This window comes from Aptenodytes patagonicus, chromosome 3, assembly GCF_965638725.1.
Source record: "Aptenodytes patagonicus chromosome 3, bAptPat1.pri.cur, whole genome shotgun sequence".
NCBI lineage: Eukaryota > Metazoa > Chordata > Aves > Sphenisciformes > Spheniscidae > Aptenodytes > Aptenodytes patagonicus.
This window is the reverse complement of record NC_134951.1, coordinates 101,914,467-101,934,928: the sequence shown is the minus strand read 5'-3', so window position 1 is coordinate 101,934,928 and position 20,462 is coordinate 101,914,467. Positions and strand designations below refer to the sequence as shown.

At 37.1% G+C, this 20,462-nt stretch overlaps 1 protein-coding gene across 11 annotated transcripts in view; it reads left to right on the top strand.

Moving 5' to 3' along the window:
• The window catches only part of PPM1B (protein phosphatase, Mg2+/Mn2+ dependent 1B), a 63,634-nt gene that overhangs the window by 37,838 nt on the left and 5,334 nt on the right, over positions 1–20,462 (top strand). For all 11 annotated transcript variants that reach the window (XM_076334447.1, XM_076334442.1, XM_076334440.1 and 8 more), the window contains 4 exons: positions 579–1,442; positions 3,354–3,471; positions 11,876–11,987; positions 16,065–16,122. In XM_076334447.1, the coding sequence (XP_076190562.1) occupies positions 579–1,442; positions 3,354–3,471; positions 11,876–11,987; positions 16,065–16,122 (1,152 nt within the window). The remainder of the gene's footprint in view (positions 1–578; positions 1,443–3,353; positions 3,472–11,875; positions 11,988–16,064; positions 16,123–20,462) is intronic.

Genomic DNA, 20,462 nt, shown 5'->3' with positions numbered 1-20,462 from the left:
ATAACTTATTAAGAGAATCCTGTGAGAATTTTTCTTGGATTGAAGTGGGATTTGCCTTCTTGTTTCCTTTGGCAGATGGTCTACATTCCCCTATTGTCACTTTTGCCATGCTTTACAAGAATACAGAAGTAGCACAGTACATGCAAAGCTAGTGAGACCAGTCAGTTCTTATTTATGACGTATTAACTTTTCTTCATGCCACAATAAAACTGGAAAGAGACTAGGAGTCATGTGGTAGTTATTTTTCCAGCATGAATTAGTTTCTGCAGAGAATGACAAAATTGGCAGGGCTGCAAAGGTACGTGAATTACTCTGCCTTCATATGGAGAGCCTTTAATTATGATGAAGTAGCTCCTTAAAAGACACAACACCTCACCAAAAATGCAAACAGGGGTCTGTAAGTTCACACTTCATTCATGTCATTTATTAATTATTTTTCCCCCCCATTATAGTTGTTGACTTCTGCACACGTGCATGCTTTATCACTTGTTTTATAAAGAAGAAACGCGGGAAAGGGAGAACAAAGCTTATATGCAGTGGTGGTTTTATAAATAAGACTCTTCTTCTCTGTTTTCCAGATTCAATATTGCATAAACATGGGTGCATTTTTGGATAAACCAAAAACTGAAAAACATAATGCTCATGGTGCAGGGAATGGCTTGCGTTACGGCCTCAGCAGTATGCAGGGATGGAGAGTGGAAATGGAAGATGCTCACACAGCTGTTGTAGGTATTCCCCATGGCTTAGAGGACTGGTCCTTTTTCGCTGTCTATGATGGTCACGCGGGATCTCGTGTTGCAAATTATTGCTCCACGCACTTATTAGAACACATCACTAACAATGAAGACTTTAGGGCGACAGAAAAACCTGGATCTGCTCTTGAACCTTCAGTGGAAAACGTCAAGAGTGGAATCAGAACTGGTTTTTTGAAAATTGATGAGTATATGCGCAATTTCTCAGACCTCAGAAATGGGATGGACAGAAGTGGCTCAACAGCAGTGGGAGTTATGATTTCACCTGAGCATGTATACTTTATCAATTGTGGTGATTCACGTGCTGTTCTCTATAGGAATGGACAAGTCTGTTTTTCAACACAGGATCACAAACCTTGCAACCCAAGGGAGAAAGAGAGAATCCAGAATGCAGGAGGCAGTGTAATGATTCAGCGTGTCAATGGTTCATTGGCAGTTTCTCGAGCTCTGGGGGACTATGACTACAAATGTGTTGATGGTAAAGGCCCTACAGAACAACTTGTTTCTCCAGAGCCTGAGGTTTGTGAAATTTTAAGGGCAGAAGAAGATGAGTTTATCATCTTGGCTTGTGATGGAATCTGGGATGTAATGAGCAACGAAGAGCTCTGTGAATTTGTTAAGTCTAGACTTGAAGTATCAGATGACCTGGAAAAAGTGTGCAATTGGGTAGTGGACACTTGTTTACATAAGGTATGTAACTGTTTTCTCCAAGCAGCTGTTCTAAAATGATCTTCTGTTTAGATGGGTACAGTGTTAACAGCAGTTCCTGGCCTACTCTTCGCCTTCTCCCTCTTCCTTCCCTCAAACTTCTGTACCCATTTGACTATATATTCTTGCTGAAGAATATACAGCCTTATCCTTTTGCCTGGAGAGGTAATAGCAATTGCAAAAATGAAGGTTTATTATTTTCTCAAATAATGCTTGCATATAGTTCCAGCTCTAAACTTTGTTTCCGAATATGACATTTTTAAAATGAATAAATTTTGTGCAAGGTGGTTTTTTTTTTTGTTCTTTCAAGTTGGGCAGAGTTTGTATCCTTTGCATAAAACCAGTGTTTGCACCATCTCCTCTTCAAGGTATGGTTTGTCTGTCATCTGAAGTGGTGTCCTCAGCTCATTGCTGTAACTTAGATGGAAAAGCACTACTTTTGCATCTGAGCTTGCTTGTACTCCTCAAATGTAGAGTTTGTTCGGAGCAACTACGGGTCGGTCTACAAATGTATCATAGGTATACTACTTCCAGCATTCCCTGAAAAGTGCAACTCCTACTAGTGCAAATAGAGTTCTTTTGCTAAGCCACACACCAAACATGCAATTTTGAGGAAAATATTAAAATTCAGAATTCTAATGCTAAAGGGTAAGTAATTTTTTCAGAAATAGGGTGTATTCCAGCATAAACCATACATTGTATGATTGGTTTAAATGCCGTGGCTTTTCTGACCAAGCACTTGACCAACCACTTGTGAAAGGATGGTCACTTTCAGTAAAACTGAGCCCTGACCTCGTGTTTATTTTATAAAGTCAGATCCTGGATCTCTGCAGTTTGTAATGATATTAGAATGTTGTCCTCTGTCTTCAGGATGTGTATTGTACCATGTAAGATTAACTGCTGCAGAAAATAGGTGTCCCCATATACTTGGTATGAAAGGGAATGTGGAGTAACTCCTGAGTACTTCCGAGGGAATTTATTCTAATGTCAGATTCCTACTTAATTTCTTCAGGAGAAGGAGGAGTTGTGATAGATAATAGGAACTATCCAATAGGTTGGGTTTACACAGAAATGATATGCAGTGACTAATGGCACTTAAATTTCTACAAAAAAAAAAAAAATTAAGATCTTGGTTTCAAACCAGGAGTTAAAATTATGGTTCTACTGGATCTCCTTGTAAGAGACTTAGACACTGTGTTTTTCAATTTGGCTGTGGATTATAATTTTGAAAATTAAATATGAGCAGGAAAGTGGTATCAGAGCTTACTAGTGAAGAACTGGCATTAAAGTTAGTAGCTAAAAAAGCTGTTGGCTGATGTTGCTTAGCACATGATAGTCTATACAGTCAGCTTGGCCGTACTAAATTAATTCATATTTTGTATTTGTTTTCTTCAATTTGCTATGTATGATGGAGGTGCATTCTGATAAACAGATTTGTAATGAACGTCATGTCTTACATGAATGCTCTCAAACTGAAATAAATTAGTAGCTGGAGCTAGCTATTCTAGTAGTCTCGGATAAGTATTCTGCATTTCATTTTGCAGCATGAGTTGTTTTTTAACTTGGCTTAAGGTAACATTAAATGACTGTCGAATTTCTGACCTGTTTTCTTGATATTATTTTTAAATGGTTGACATGTAAATAAGTCCATTAAATATGTTAAACTTTAAGACTAAACATACAATAAAAATCAGTAAAATTAATTCTAGTGAGTAGTTTAGTTGGGAAACTTTAGAATTTGTTGTTTGTCAAAATACAGTTTTATTGCAAGGTTTCTTTTTTCCCCAGGTATCTCTTTAGTACTGTATTTGGAACAAGTAATAATGTGACTAGAACAGAAAAATGAAAAATAAGACTAAAGATCCTAACTCTTCTTTTTGCTTTGTCATATAGGGGAGTCGTGATAACATGAGTATCGTACTAGTTTGTTTTTCAAATGCTCCTAAGGTCTCAGATGAGGCGGTGAAAAAAGATGCCGAGTTGGATAAGTACTTGGAATCACGGGTTGAAGGTAAGGCGTCTGTTTTGTTCATTAGAAATGCTGTCGTAACCTTCTTGAGCATGAAAACAAAAACCCTGAAAGGCATGATGCCACTATATGTTGGGTCAAATTCAGGCCTGGTTACAACTCTGAATTTTTGTGTGTCAGGAAAAATGTTTTTAAGCCACGTGGTTAGTTTATCCTGGTATTCCACAAGCGTTTTCTTAATGTGAGCTTTAGGTTTTTACTTCTATCTTTACAGGTCAAAATGCAACCACTGACCTTGCAGAGTGTTATATCAGCTAAGTAAATTGTGATATTGTTAATGTCTTGCTTATAAAATACCATTAAAAGGGATACTTGTGATTCGTGCTCCCTTTTTTTGTGACAATTTTTGGCAAAAAGAAAAAGCTGTATCGGGTTTTCATGAAGGGACAACTTATTTAATTATCCAAGCTTTTGTAACTGCTTCTATTTAACACAGCTGTGAGTTTTATTTTTTACACTGGCAACTGTTTTAAATGCATTTTTGCAAATACTTAGCAGTATAAATGATCAAATACCTATGAATACAAAGAGCCTTAAATCATCCCTTTGGATTCTGAATGCTTACCAAGTGTCTGTGTATGTGTGAATAAAAACCATATAATCATCTAGAACTTTCATGGAGGACTAAATTTAATTCCTAACCAGTTTCTTTTAGTCACTGATTTTATAACTCTCTTTACTTATCCAAAAGGTTGAATGCAACTTCTTCCCTTAAGCAGAAACAGTGAAAGGAAAGTTAGCTTGACAAAGAATGGAAGACTTGCCCTTGTACATTTATTGCTTTTCTGCAGCATTTTTCATGTCAGAAAAACTGATGTTTGAAGCAGGCTTTCAAACTGTTGCCTCTAATTAAAAATCTTTTATCGCTAGTTAAGGCTGTTCTCAGGTCTGACAGCTATATGTAGTGGCCTCCTGGTCTCTTCAATCTTCTCAATTATTCTAGTGATCCAGGTATAGTTCAGTTTTGGTAGAATTGACTGAAGTTCAGGGCTGATATTGAAAGTTTGCCTTTTTTATAATATTGTTCTTATGTTGGCACAGGGTTTTTGCAGAAGCAAACCGGGCATGAACTGAGTTCTTGGAACAGTTTGTCTTGCTGTTACAAATGTTGCTAGGATAATACTGTGAAGTAGCAACATTGGAGAGACGCTGTCCTCAGAGGTTTTGAAAGCCTTGTTGTTAATGATTCTTTAAACTTCCCTAATCTCATCAGAAGAGTACTGAAGCACTGTCACCCACTTACAGTGATGCAACTTCTTAACCCGTTTGTTGGAGCTATCAGTTATAGCAACAGTATTTAAGGAAGGAAAGGGTTTACTGAAGAGAAAGCTGGCTGAGATAACTTGTACCCTTTCTTGACTTGTTTCAGGCCTGGACTTCAATATTCTGATCACTAGATCCAAGTTTAACTGTGCTTCATGAAGAGGGTGGTCCCTTTGTAGATGGATAAGAGTCATCTGGCCTTCTTAGATGTATTTGTTCCAGGTGCTGAGACCAGTGGTTTAGCTTTATGCTATAGCATTGCTGTCCTGATGGTACTTTTCTGGGTTCATGTTGAAAAATGCGATATTGGCAGTCTACAGGACTGTTCAGCAGAGTTCCATGAAAGTAATTTTAAATTTGGGTGCCAAGATGTTTGGGACTTTGCAGGTCAGAACCAGCATGAAGCCACCATCTTGAGACTGTAACAAGGTCTCAATTACATAAACCACAGCTCTGGCTGCTGACTGCCTGAGCTTGAGCGTTTTTTATGAAAAAAAGGTATGACTGACCAAATTATCCCAACATGGATCCGGAAACTTTCCAGGCACCCAAGCAAGGTGTGTATAATCTGTAGAGGTAAAATACTTAATTTGCTTTCTTACGACTATTTGATGAGAAGTCCTAATATAGGACTGCAGCACTATCGCATATGAGATAGATTCCACTTCTGTTTTTCTTGTTGGTTTTGGTTTATTTGAATATATGAGACACCTACTGGCTTTTTAACATGTTGTAATGGATACTGAAAGGACTGATTGGACATGCTTTTATTAGAAAGTAATTCATATCCAAATCAGTAGCATTAGGTATAAATAAGAAGTAATCTGTAGATCCGAGGAGATCAGGAATCTTCTGAGAGTGTACAATAGCTAACCGTTCATAACTTTTCTTAACACTAATTCAGTGTAGAATGCAACAGTGACATGGAAGTGTACATGCTGCCGCTGGAACCCGGTTGGCGTGGACAACTGTTAGCTTTGCCACTTTAGTATCAAAAATTCTCAAACTTATTTTAATGCTAGGAGTGACACTCTAGGTATTTCATCATTTAATTTTTCATTTGTGTGAAACAGCTGTGAAAATCACTCATGTTCTTTGTCTAGATATCTTTTTTTATTACACTCTTACTTAAGCAAATGAGGTGGACTTAGACATTTTTTTGTTTGTGTCAGTGTCCCAGTAATCTAGATAGTTGATGTAACAAACCTTAATCTTTAAATATATATAAGGCCTTCAGGCCATGATACAAGTTACCTCTGAATGGATACAAGTTATCTCTGAACGTGCTGGTGTTGTGTGTGGTTTTTCCCTCTTGTTTAAATGGGATCTAAATGGAAATGGCTTGCATATTTGTAGTTTCTGCTGAGATTGGAGAGAGCTAATGGTCACTTCAAATGCTAACTCTAGGCCTGTTTCTCAGTACTTGGTTTACATCCCAGACTTCCTAGATGACACTAGTTAAGATAAATACCTGTTATCTTCCTGTGTCTGAGTAGAGTACATGAGCTGTTAATAGGCTCTGGGAGAGAGCCAGGAGCAGTTACCTTCACTGACAGCAGTCAGGTGTGCACTCAGTGGTTACTGGTTAGTATTCCCAGCTTCTCGGTGGCTCCTCTCTCAGTTAGCAAATAGGTGAAAAATGTATGGAACTGCAGGATATTTTATTGCTTTCATAAGTGAATGTTAAGAAGATTAATAGAAAAGCTGTCAAATAACTTCTGATCAGAGTGACTGGATTAACTGAGTGATGTAGGAAGCACTATTTGCTAGTGACAATGCAGTGTTGTAGCATAATTGAGTTACTACTTTAACATATCAAAATAACTTCTTAGCAGGAATGTATTTTAGCTATATTGTCATATTTAACAAGTACTACGCACACCAAAAACAAGTGGAGGGTTTGTAGTCTGAACTGATGCAGAGCCATTCCGAATGTAACTCAAAATGATTGTTAAGTGCTCCAGAGAAATGAGTTGCTTCAAAGCTTGGACTTCTGTTGGTTCAGCTCTTCTTGATTTCTGCCTTGCCCTGCATCAGTTCCCTGTGTCATTCTGTGTTCTGCTAATTGGACAGAGTGCAAGTCCTTTAAATGTCAAGTATTTAGCAAGGAATGAGAGTTAGCATATTTGAGGAAATTCTGTCAAGTGGAGAAAATAAAGGAAATGGACTTCAGGAGGACTTGAAATATTTACCTGTTTTCTAACAAATTTTTGCATTTATAATAAATTCTATGAAACTGTCATTTTGACACAGCCTCCTTAACTTTAAAAAAAAAAAGTTGTTGGACTGCAATTTTTACCTTACATTTGTGCCTTGAGTATTATTAGTTCAGAAATGATACAGAGAAGCAGCATGGGGAGAATTGTTTGGAAACATGTTGGATTCTTTTTAAAAAAGTAGTCTGATTTAAAGGTTTAAGTAGTGAGCAGAAGTACTTTTAACTTTAAAAAAAAAAAAAACAAGTGGGGGAGAGTGTGATCTCAAGTGCTAGAGTAGTAAGGAAAAGTTTTGGAAGGTGGGAACATCTTTTTGATCAGGAAAGGACAACTGCCATAATCAGTTTTGCATTCAACTTTAGACTAAGCATAGTCTGGAAAACAGTGCATAAGAGAGCTGTGTCTGAAAGGTTTAAACTGCCTTTAATTCTAAAAACTTAAAGCCTGGTAGATAAGTAAACTTAAAGCCTGGTAGATAACTTGTGATGTTGATAATATGGATTTGATCATCTCCTCTGGTTATTTTCAAAAGACAGAAGTTGTATTTCTTTAGATGTATTCTAAATATAGTTTACACCTTAGGATAGTCGTCTTCAGGGAAGTATTTTCGTTGTAATTTATTCGTAGCTCTGATGTGTTTTGAGGCTCTGAATGTGGTAAGCTAGGCAGCTAAATCCAAGAATCTATGTTCAGTTACAGCAAGTGATTGTATATAGTGAGGCTCTGTAGTAGATTGACTGATGTTTAAAATGCCAGACTAGATGATGACTGTTCCTTTCAAAAGGCAAATAATGGACTTTGTTCGTGTTAAATTATTATGTGCAATAATGTTTCTTTATCTGATAAAGAATTAACAGCTCGCAGGTTATGTGCAGTTGGTTGATAGCCAATAACAATTTTATTTATACGTGTAGTAAAAACCTTCTGAAAAAAATCAGCTTGTCTTAGAACTACTAAGCTGCAAAGATGGAGATGTTGTCAAAAATACAAGCTATGAGTTCTCTTAGATACTCTTGTCTTTCAGTAAGTGACTAATTTAAATCAGGGCAACATTGGCACTTAGTATAAAATCCTTTGGGACTTCCTGAAGCAATTTTAGTTTGATCAGTGGTCCTGAAGCAATTTTAGTTTGAGTGGTATTTGTTCTTAATGAATGTACACTGTTCAATATGGAAAATTTTTCTGTTCTCTTGTGGACCTTAAATTTGAAGCTGACTGGACTAACCCATCAAACCTTTTAGACAACAGGTTTTTTCACTGTTATGCTTGGGCATTTTAAGCTCTGGCTTCGAGAGGAAGGCATTGTTTGAGGCATGCTTTTTGTTTGTTCAAAAGCAGTTTAATACTTACACATGTAACATTTGTAGTCTGTCTTTGTACATTCCTAAGTAGAATGCTGAGATCCTGTGTACTTGTACAATGACTTGAGTTAGTAGTTCCATAAGATCTTTCTGGAGTTACTAAAAGAGAATTGTTCTTTTAATACCAAAACAGAGTTTTTGTTTTAACAGAGTTATTAAAAAACCAAACTCGGCAAGTGACAGTTTACAGTCACTTCTGTAAACTTCTAGTGGAAGAACTGTATACCAAAGCTCTTTTGCTAGTGTGGGTCTTGAGGTTGATAGAATGTGTATAACTGTATTCCAAAGCTGCCCATTCAAGAGTATTCTGAAATACTTATGAGGTTGTAGTCATAGCTTGTGATTGAGTTATTTATGATGGTGAGCACAGCCGTGCTTCTGTGTTGAGTCACTTAATTGGTTAATTTCCAAGGTAATGCAGGTGTTGCACAGTAGTTAAGTTATGCTAGGTCAGTTTTTTCTTACTGCCACTTTCAAATGCTACTTTCTGTTCTCTGTTTTTCTCTGTTTTGTAGAGATCTGAAGTTTGGTCACAGGAAGAGAAAACTAGGCACAGAAGTCAATTAAATTCTCTGATATGTTTCAGTTTATTTGAAAGGGTGTACCAGACAGGCAGTTAAAAAAACAAACAAAAACCCGAAAAAACCCAGAAAACAAAACACACTAACCCCCAAATCATAAATAGGGGCACCTGTTCTATGTAGGCATAAATGGTCTTAATAGTAGATGAATACTCAGTTAATACAGTGAGTTGGATGGTGCATTTTACATATGTGGAATATATACTGTATATAAAACTGATTTGTCATAATCATAGCTGGAAGTCAAAGGAGATGCTGGAACATAGCAAACTTGTAATGCTGTCTGGTTGGGGACTTGCATTATATAAAATTTGGACATGAGGAAAAATTTCTTTACTGGAAGAGTGGTTAAACATTGGACCAGGCTGCCCAGGGAAGTGGTTGAGTCACCATCCCTGGAAGTATTTAAAAGATGTGTAGATGTGGCGCTTAGGGCCATGGTTTAGTGGGCATGGTGGTGTTGGGTTGGAGGTTGGACTCAATGATCTTAGAGGTCTTTTCCAACTTTAATGATTCTATGAAAATTGAAATAAAATTTTGTCTGAGTTTTCAAAACGCTTATCTCAGAGTTAAGTGTTAGGCTTTTAGTGAAAAGTATTTTAGGAGTAAAGTAGACTTCGTAGTGGACTTTCATGCATTTGAATATATGATAATATCAGGAAATGATTCTTTAAGTGTCTGAATTATATTAGCAATGCAGATGTAAAAGTTTCTGCAATCGTGTTTTGCACGTTCAAGGGGAAAAAAAATTAATTGCAGGGTTATTCTTAACATCATAGAGGTGAAAACCTTCTAAATGCCTATAAATCTGTTTCTGAAAATGTTTGGTTTCTTTCTCTAGTGGCCTTTGTCAAACAAATCCACAGCGTGTATCTGCTAACTGATGTGTAATGAAAAAAGGTCGTGCTTGGTCATTTGCTTTATTCTCGGATTTTCTATTAGGAAGCTTTTTTTTTTTCTGAAGAGAGGGGACATGTTCTGGATGAAATTATTCACCCTAATATCAGAAAAAGAACAAGGAGATGGTCAGTTGCACCAGAATTCCTGATTTGGCACCTTCTAGCAATGGGGAGAAGATGCACATGGTTCAGTTCAGCACTCCCTGAGAAGTGGTTATACAGTATAAAGTAAAAGTTTCCGGTACCAAGAAATATACAGCAATCCTTAGTTGTGATTGCTTTAATTCCCTTTTAAGAAGATACAAAAATCTAATGCTTGCATTAATATGTAGTAATTACTGACTTCTGTAGCCTTTCTTCTATTAATTCTTGCTATTTGTCTACTTTTAGTAAGTACAGAACCAGATGTGCTCTTGGTATAAAATGCCCTATATGCATGACACATTTCCTATCAGATGTGACTCAGCAAAATTATATTATAGTGGTACAATCTACTTCTAACTAGGTAGAACAAAAGGACGCAATGTATAAGAGGACTTGTGGCTGGCTTGTGTGAATGTGTATGGAAGAAGTGATCAAAATCCTAAGATTCAAGCCTACACATTCAGCTGTCATTTCCTTTGCTAGCCATGATTCATTCTTAATGGATGGATGTATGGTAGTATACATAAAGTTTCATGGAAGAATGTTTAATCGCTTCTAGTAGTAGTATACCTAGCTTATTCATTGCAGAGATTGTATGGTGCTGACTTAAAATTGGGGCTTAGAAGCACAGTGCCTTACTTGTTACGGGGTAGTAAAACTATTCTAAAAGTAGAATTGCTTTTGGGGGCTTTCCTACAGATCTCCCTGATACAGAGTAAGTGAGTACCTTGCAAGCACTTTGTTTTTAGTAGTCCTGAGAGAAGCCTGCATACCACTTGCTTTCTAGATAGGTGATAGACATCGAGAGGTTTAAATACCAGGAAACTTGGGATACAGTGTTTAAAGCAGGTAAGTGATGTGCTTTTCTGCTGACTTCAGAAACTCAAATTGTAGCTGCTTCTGGCTTTAGCTGCAGGCTCCAAATCAGGCATCCATAATATAATCAATTGATTGTAAGAAATTTAAGTGATTTGTTTATCTGGATGGTAGCCAAGATACAGACTGACTGAAGTTTTTTTAGGATTATATTTGAGAGGATTCATTCTTCTTAATTGTTCTGTTCTGTGGCTCAAACAAAGAATTTTTATCTAGAACAATGTCTACAGGAAATGGCACTCCATTCCTTAATTTAGTTGATTTTCAGAAAAAAAAAGTCTTAAAAATGTGGTATGTGCACACAACTACAGTTTGTAGATAACTTAGTGAATCTTTTTCTGCCATGGTGGTAGTTGAATGACTTGTGGCTGACGACTGGCAGCTGATAGTGTTATGCCTATGTGAATGTATACGCAGCTATTACACGTTCGCCTTACAGCAGCTTTGAGGAATAAGAACATATGAAGATTTACTTCAGTTTAGGCAGTTCTTTTCCAAGGTAGAAGAACTTACTAGCACTGGACTTGTGTGATACTTCTGCTTTGAAAATGGAATACTGTGTTATTAATTATTCATTGTCAGTTCTATATTCTGTTTTGGCCGCTTGAGTGATAATGGGCCATTATATATGCCTCTTTATTGCATGATGGTCTTAGTGTTTACGCACCGGAGATTCAGGCCTTTGAGAATTCAAGGTGTTACTCACAGTGAAGTATACTGAATTCCTGGGAAGCATTGGCTTTATGGCATGTAACTTCTGAGTATGTGTTGCAATGCAACAGGAAGGTAACTGAAACAACTCCCAGCTGTCATCTTTTTGCAAGAGAACAGGCTGCTGTTCACTGGAAAGGCAGGCCATGGATTTTAATAGCTCTGTTCCACCATGCAAAGGCTGTTTACTTAAAATGTGAAGAATGTTTTCCTGGTTACGTGTGACTTTTTCATAATGTCTCTGTGAAAAAGTGATAGTATCTTGTGTATTAGCATCTAAAGGAATGGGTGGTATTAATTCAGTAATCTAAGGCCTTCTTCTGTTTTTAAATTAGAAATTATGGAAAAATCGGGTGAAGAAGGAATGCCTGATCTTGCTCATGTTATTCGTATTTTAACTGCGGAGAATATCCCTAATTTACCACCAGGAGGTGGTTTAGCTGGCAAGTGAGTACAGTACTGGAATTTCTTGAACTGTTTAGTTCACTGAAACAAATACTTTTATTTAAATGTTTTAAAGCTTTCTTATTGTAATAGCTATACTCAAATTAAAGAAAAAGTTGTTTTTTATATTTTAAGCTAGTTTACCTTTTGCACTACATAAACATTTGTGTCACTGTTCCCACTCCAGAATGGTAAGAGGAAACAGATTGATCATATTCTGGTACATAACATACTAGTTTACTATTTCCATATGGCCATCTTAAAAAGTAAAAAATATTTATTCTTGGCTTTTTACTGCTTTACATTTGTTAAGAACTATCAATAATGTAACCAGAATATCAAAATACCAGCTCAGTTTTCTTGATGTCGTGCTCCCTCCACCACCTAACGTCCATAATAGGTTTGGGTCAATGCTTGTTTGCTCAGCAAACATTCTCATAAGAAAATTGGTTTTCTTTGTTTTAGTCTTAAACTGAATGTTAGAGAAGCAAGAGTATTGAACTAGGATATGCATTTTAAAACTTAATTGGAATAAACATTCAGGAATGACATTGGTTTTCTGGGGAGGCTAGTGGTGATGTTCTAACAACCTATAATTTAAGGATTTTAATGAACAGAATTTAGGATTGCATAAACAATTGTTAATCTAGAATTCGCCAAACAGTGGGACCCATTATTACTCCTTAGCGTAGGTCATGTTGCTTCTGGAACCCTTGTATTTTTCAAAATATGAAGTCCTATCCTCTGAGTATTTGTGCATACATCTATTTTCATTGTGTGTACTTATTAATTAGCACTGTTTGCCATGATTATTTTTCTTCTAGCCTCGAAAGTACCTGTATGTTCTGGGCCTTTTTCTCCACTTGTGTGCATTCCAGGCATTCAGAGAAGTTGTGGTGTGCCTATTCTTCTTAGTGCCTCTCAACTGCTGAATGAGTTGGTGTGTGTTGTTGTTTTGCTCATTTATAACTGCATCACATACTGCTTCATTATTCTGGAACCTTTGCATATAAATTCTAGTTAAATTAGTTGTGACCCAGGTTACATTTTTAATGGGCTTAGGTTCAGAATTTGCCTTTTGATGCCTTTCTCTCCATTTTGACTTTTAAAGTCCTGCGTTACAGAAAACTGACTTCAGGAGGTGTACCTGCAGCTTTTTTTAAGAGAATAGCATACAGTATTGAGTAACTTTTTCCTGGCCTTCAAACTTAGGACAAAGACAGGCAATGATGTATTTAGTTAACTTTGCTTGCAGGATTGAGCTCCTGAATGGAAATTTTGAAAAAGTACAACTACGTAACCCAAAACCACATACCGTGTAACCTAAAACTTTTGTCCTAACAAGAGAATATTCTTTGTCTTGAGATCCTTATCCTGTGATGTTACCAGGACATGAAGAGTTCACACTTTGTCCTTCTGTTTGAACTCTAAGACCTGACTCAAACAGGTTGCAGAAAGAGCTTGTCTGTGGCTGACATCCTTGGTTTTAGCATCAGTTACAGTTGCTCCTGGTTTTTAGTATGTCTGAGCTGGAGAAACGCAATGCGATGTTACCTTGACTAGACTATGTTTGCAAACCTTAGGAACCTCTGAAGTAGCTCCACTTCTACTGGCATTGTATACTTCCTTCAAGCATCTCACTTGTGTAGAAGCCCGTACTGGCTCATTCTTTCAGACAGGAGATCTAAAGGTGTCAACTCTGCTGTGGTCACGTGATGGTGGTGTTTTATCCTTTAAAATCTTACTCTTCAAACACTGGCTTCTGGCTTGACTCGGATCCCCCTGTAACTTCAAATGCTGCCAAAAGAATGGTCACTTATTGCTGAAGAAAACAAAAGTTCTGAGCCATCCTGTCAATTGGGCATTAGTACTTCCACTCAACATCTTGCTCCTGAATTTTCCCTTCAAAGGAAAGTACAAAGCAGCATGCTGTTCAAAGAAAGAAAAGTGAATTGCAAAGATAGGAAAATTCCCAAAGGCTTGAGTTTTAAGTCTGATTTAAACCCTCTGCAATGGCTATCTGCTGTTTCTATGGCAGCCTTGCTTGGACTGTCTGGGTGTTTTCTGTTACATTGGTATGAGATACCATTGCTCTCTGTAGTACAGACATTTGGTCAGAATTGAGCCATTCCACCATCACTAAACGTGGAACTAAATAGAGAGAACCTTTTCCTGAATCATCTGCATAAAGATTCAGTTTCTTTTCTCTAGGAAAATCTTCCTTCAGTGCTGATGGATCCCATGCTAGCTCAGCCATGCAACCCTTCCAGAATTCTTAAAGCATTGACTTTAACTGTTGTGCCCTTGGAGAAGTTGTGTTCTTCGGTGTACTTTTCATATCAGACATAATTTTTGAAAGTGCCACTATCAATTTAATTCTTAATTTCTTTCCTGGAGCTCATTCAGACACAGCCCCAAACCATGTGTGAACAAGCACAAATTGTATATACACCAGTGTCTTGAGGCTTCAAGTTGTCAGGTGTATCTGTTGTGCCTGCCTTCTGCTTGTCTTGGTGTGGTGTCTAGATAAATGCTAATTTCATCATCGACATATATTGCCTCTGAACACATGATAGCACAGTGTCTTTTCAGTGCTGTAGGTTAGTGGTCATCCTGAGATCTGATGCACTGTCTCTTGCATTCACTGGTCTGCAAACCATCTCCCAGAGTTCTGAGTATTTTAGTAGGTACTGTTTTAAATGCTGGATCATGACTGGAAAAATATATTCTGATGCTGGACACTAGATACTGAGATTACCTGATTTATTGCTTTGTCTCAGAAGTTGACATGCTTGCAACACTCCATTCAAAAACAGAGCTGTTTTGAATGTGCTTTTGCTTCCACGGTGTGAACAGAACAACCTCATCATACTAATCAGACCAAGGATCGTTCTAGCTCTGTGTCCTGTCCACAGGATAGCTGAAAGTAGATGCCTAGGGAAGAATATAAAACCAGGAAAATATGTAAATTCTTCCCCTATCATTATTATTTCAGTTTTCAGATTCTCACAGCTGAGGTGCTTCCTGATCTTGAGGTAGTTCATGTACTTAGTGACTTTAAATTTCTCTTCCATGAAGTTAAATATGTTTAGAAGGTGCCTCATCAAACTTTTGGCATCCTCCATATTCTGGGGCAGAAAGTTCTGTTGCATCAAGAGCCATCATTGTGTATTTTTGAGACGTTTGCTGCTGCCTTCATTTGCTGCCCTTGTGCTCTTTGTTTGGAAGAGTCAACAGTCAGTGCTTATCCGCATTCTATAAGACATCGTTTTTATAGATCTTGGCAACTTCCAGACTTGAAAGTCTTAGTTCATGTAGCAGTTCCTTTTTGCTGAAGCTGTCAATAACTTCGATCATATTTATTATACTTGTCTGAACACTTCCCAGTTCTTACTATGATTTCAAGATGTAGGGACATAAACTTTTTCCCCTCAGAAGTCTGTTTATACTTTGGGTTTTATTTTTTGAGAAGCTGCATGTGCTTATTTTGCCTGCCTGTGAAGGTTTGGCCTTACATGGCACTGCCAGAAAGAAGTCTGTCTAGCAGCATTCGGGTTTTAATTTCTGCAGTGTGAATAGACGCTGGACAACACATCTCAGAGGTTGTGTACTCTGGGCACCACACTTAAAGTTCGTAGGCAAGTAGTAACCTGTGTGTATGTAATAAAAATGGGGGAAAGCCCAACTGTCTTCAAGTTCCACATCCAGAAATAAGGCAAGAAAACCAGCAAACTTGAAGAATTTTGTTATAATAAGCAAAATATAGGTTTAAATGTTACTCTTGGCAAAATCTGACTATGCAGCTGGAACTTCTAAAGATGTAAAGGGGTAGACCATGAGGAGGGTAAGGTAAGAAAGTGTTTTGCCTTGTTTAGTCTTTACAAATCCTGACTTACTGCTAAATCCCCAAACATCATATTGAAAGTGAGTAAAGACGCTGAGAGTGGACTTCATCTTTTTAAGAGGCAGGTTAAAGGCAAAACTTCTTAAACACTTTGAAATTATTACTGTGCTCACTTTCTAAGTTCTCAATGTTTTGAACTCCTTTGTGCTCAATTTTTTTAAAACTTCTCTTTTTAGGCGTAATATTATTGAAGCTGTGTATAGTAGGCTGAATCCACACAGAGAGAACGAAGGGGTAAGTTCCCATTTTGATTGCTACACCTCTTTGTTAATGAGAACATCAAAGTAGTGTCATACATTAAGCAAAAGTGTACATCACTGGCAATAAAGTATTATAAACACAAAATACCTATTGTAGCATACAGTTCATTTTGACCTTGTTTTGGATGGATCTGATGTAGAACTTCATCCTCAAAAAGACAGCAAGGTGACACCTAATTCTGAAAGACTTTTTAAACATTTAATTGACTACTGCTTTTTCAGTCAAACCTGTGAGACAACAATGCAGGGTTTTTCTAAATTATAGCTTATTGTCAAAAATTATGGTCAACATATTCATTACTTAACTAGCTATTATGTCTACTGTCCAGAAATCTAGTAGAATAGAGGGCAAACACTTCGTATTGTCTTCTGTAAGTGTAGAAGACCTTGGTACACTGAATATAAAAGATAACGAGGCATTGTAATATTGACTACTCTTTTAGAGTTTACACTATCTTTAAATATCCCATGTATGGTGGTCTAAGGAAAGTGTAAAGTGATTTTAGTTTACTTCAGTTCTGATTTCTAAAATGGCTTACGTTCTTCTGCCCAGTTCCTAATAAGCTGAATTTTTAGTGTGTTGAAATATGGTTTACTGTAACTTTAAACCTGATTATTAGGTGGTTCTTAATATTAGTATAAAGAGTAATAACTGGTGGTCATATCAGTTGTGGTTAAATTTGTTTTAAAAAAATCTTTGGAAAACTGAAGAACTGATTAAAAAATACTACTGCTTGTACACATGTTGTCATTTCGTGTACAGTTTATGTGAACTAATCTGTGAAGGTACCATTCATCTTCTAGTAAATCCTTTGTCATATTTTTTCTCTTCCAAGATGGCTACAAGGTCCTCAGGTAGTCATTACAATGAATGGTGTTGGAGAGATGTCAACTTTTATTTTAAATACTCTGAAATGATCAATTGTGTGCCTTGAGATTGTGAATATGCAGTGTCACCACAATTACTGTGTTTTTCCCACTGTCATCTTCTCTTGGCTACCTATGTTTGGTTTATTCTCTTAAATTAGAAAGCTTATGTAGGTGGAAGGGGCCACTATTGTTAGAGATTTCTTCTCGATTTGTACTCTAACTTTTCTAATTTTTAGGATTTGTTCCTTTTTTTAGTTTGAAAGTGATAGAGTATACATTTTTCATTTAACTTTCAACAAATTGTGCAACAGTACCCCAAAACAAGCTAGACAAAATTTTCCCCTTTTCAGCTTCTTTAGTCCTTCAGGAAACTCTGCACCTCTATCAGCCTGTTACTACTTTTCATAGTTAGCCAAAATTTTGTTCCTGCTTTTGGGGTAAAGTTATTGGTGAAAGTGGTTTATTTGAAGATTATGGCATAGGTTTTATAAGTTGGTTGTTTTTTTTAAGGAAAAAAAAGTTTGTCTAATGGTAACTTTCTAGAAATACCATATGCCAGAGTTGCATTTATGATGCATCTTTTCTAAGTTCAGATTTACTTTTCAATAACCATGCAAGCTCGCTGAAAGTCCTAACATACAGTACAGCATCCTTTTGTGTATTGGCTACTTCCAGGAAATTTTTGTACATCATCCATTATAATTTAATAAAACGAGGTAGCTGAACTAAATATGCAAGTTACTCATAAAAGAACATAGCTTTAACCCTTATTACCATTAATAGCTTTGACCTTTATTGCCATTAGAATCCCTGGACAGTTGTTTTGAGTCCTTTTAATTTGGCTTCTTTAATATGAAATGCGAGCAGTACGCTCCGGTCTCTACTCTGTAAACTTTGCCTTCTGTTGGTATTTAGTGCAAATCTCAATAATGATTTGGATGATGCATTTTAAATACACTGAATTAAATTTTAGTTTGATCTTGTGGTAAGATGTCATTTGCCAGTCAGTACCTTTTCTTCTTTCCATCCTAACTGATTCTGACTCAGAGCAGTTTGAGAGGAGGATGTGCCACTGGGTGAAGGATGCAATTCCTGTTTGCACTTTCCCAGCACGTAGGAATTGTTATCTTACTGTCCTTGACGTGGATTAATTTAGTGGGCCTCATCTCTGAGGTGATGAAAAGATGACTTCGTCGCTAGTCCTTACTCAGTTCCAGGTATATATGCGGTGATCTTAGTCTTCTGAACTGAATACTCTAGTGCACGGGGGGTGGGAGGGACGGTAAAAGGGAAGGAAGCTGTTCAGTTGCTTATCAGACTCTCCACAATGTCTACACATTGTGATAATGTTGCTACACATCTCACATTTAAACAGGAAGCAAAGGTAGGAAGGAAACACACAGTACATCCCAATGATGACATTTCCAAGTGAGACCGAAATCTAACTAATAATGCCCCTGTTAGAAACTAGTATGAAGCAAGAGTGGATCTTCATAGTAAAAATCACGAGCTGCAGACACAGATGCTAAGTCCGCAGAGCACAAAGGTGCACTGACTTGCGCTTGAGAATCTTTCCCCGTGTGTAGTTAAGTGTACACGTGTCTGTTAGAGTGTGGGCGTAGTGCAGAATACTGCTGTTACTAACTGGAAAGTCTGCCTGTGGTAGTCATCTTCATCTGATTATTTTATGTAAGGCTAGAATCGTTTTTTTAACCTTGACAAAATAATAATGTAACTAATTGCTAAAATATTAATGCACACGGGTAAAAATTTTAAACACAAAAACCCTACAAAAACAACCCAAACCAACCAGATTAACTTTTGCAATTGAGGGTATGACAGCCTTCTAGAGACTATACTTTTTAGTGTTGAACAGTTTAAACTAGTTACCCTGAGTTACTGTGAACTTGGATCATAATAGCTTTGCAGTTAAGTTTTTAGAAAGTATATAAATCAAAACCAAGGTGGTATCCTTTTCGAGATTAGCTTTGTTTTTACTCAGCTCTGTAAAGATTTCAGTTAGTGTTGTGCTTAGAATTTTTGTCATCCAAGCTCATGATTGTAGAGTACCTTCTTCCAATTCTTCACATGTGTACTTTCTGAGAATCTTTAACATATAGCCTAAATAAGGAGATGTTGTGTGAGTGAGAGACTGAGGAGTGAAAGAATCCTTACTACAGCAGCACTCAGAGATCGCTAGTGTGGCTTCAGGGTATAGCAGTCATAAGTCTTTTTTTCTTTTAGGCATCTCAGCAGAGTACAAGTATTTCGTAAATCCAGGGCTGGAGAGAGCCCTGCATTGGGCTCACAAAGAGCAGCTTTGCCAGTGTTTCAGCAGAGGGACTATAAATGTGGTGGCTTGTGCCTTTACAAGTATGAGTGAAATCATAGAAATCTGTTATGTATTGGGGCTTGGTGCTTTCAGCTCTTTAAAGGGAATTTAAAAGAACTTCTTCATAGCTAAATAATTATCACTGTAATGTTACAATGCTATTGAGTCGGTGTTCTAGTTAGCATGTTAAAGTATTACTCTTTCTCTAATGGCTCTACTACTTCAACCTTTTTTTTTTGTGTTCCTAAGACTAGGAGGCTACTATCTAGTTAGGCTACTTGGGTGTATATGTGTCCTTAGACACAAGGAACAATGTTAAAATTACAGTGGCTGTGTTAATAATTTCAGCGGCATTTGTTTAAAGCCGTGTTTGAGTATCTTGTTTGAAACCAATCATGTTTCTCTCTTGCTTTTACTAATACTATACTCTGGCACTTTGCTAAATCAAATCATGTGTCTTTAAGGGCTGCTACAGATAATTTCAAAAATGTAAATGGACAAAATCCTTACACCCTTTAAACATTGTAAATCCTGTCCCTAATATGTAGTAGCCCTTTTTATATACATAATTTAACAGAGCAGAACTTGTGTAAAAATGGTGAATGCTCATGTTAACTTGCACAATAATCTTAGTTTTCAGGGACCCGTTCTAGCCACACATCATTAGAGAGAAATCTGCGTTATAGTGTGTGTATATAGTGTATAGTATATAAAAGAGGCAATTTCTGTCCTACTGTGCGTGGGGGTTCTTGTCTGCTAGCACTGAGGGAGATGAGGGAAGCACAAAATAGCCCGCCATCAAACAGGGTGCAAAGCAAAGCAGGATGTGAGTTTGAATATCAAACACTAACAGCACTGTTATTTCAACTCCTACTAGCATTTGAATAGTTCAGGAGTCTCAGAGCTTCTATTGCTTTTACTCTTCAGTGTTGCATGGGAGCAAAAGTATTCACTTCAGTCTGCCAAAAGAATTTTTAAAGGTTTGAATATTGTGAAATGTGGAGATTCAGGGTGTATGTTTGCTAATGTCAGCCTTAGAGCAAAACTGATGGGCTGGAGGAAGTACGGAATTTGAATGTTCTCTGAACTTAAAAAAACCTGGAATTCTTCAG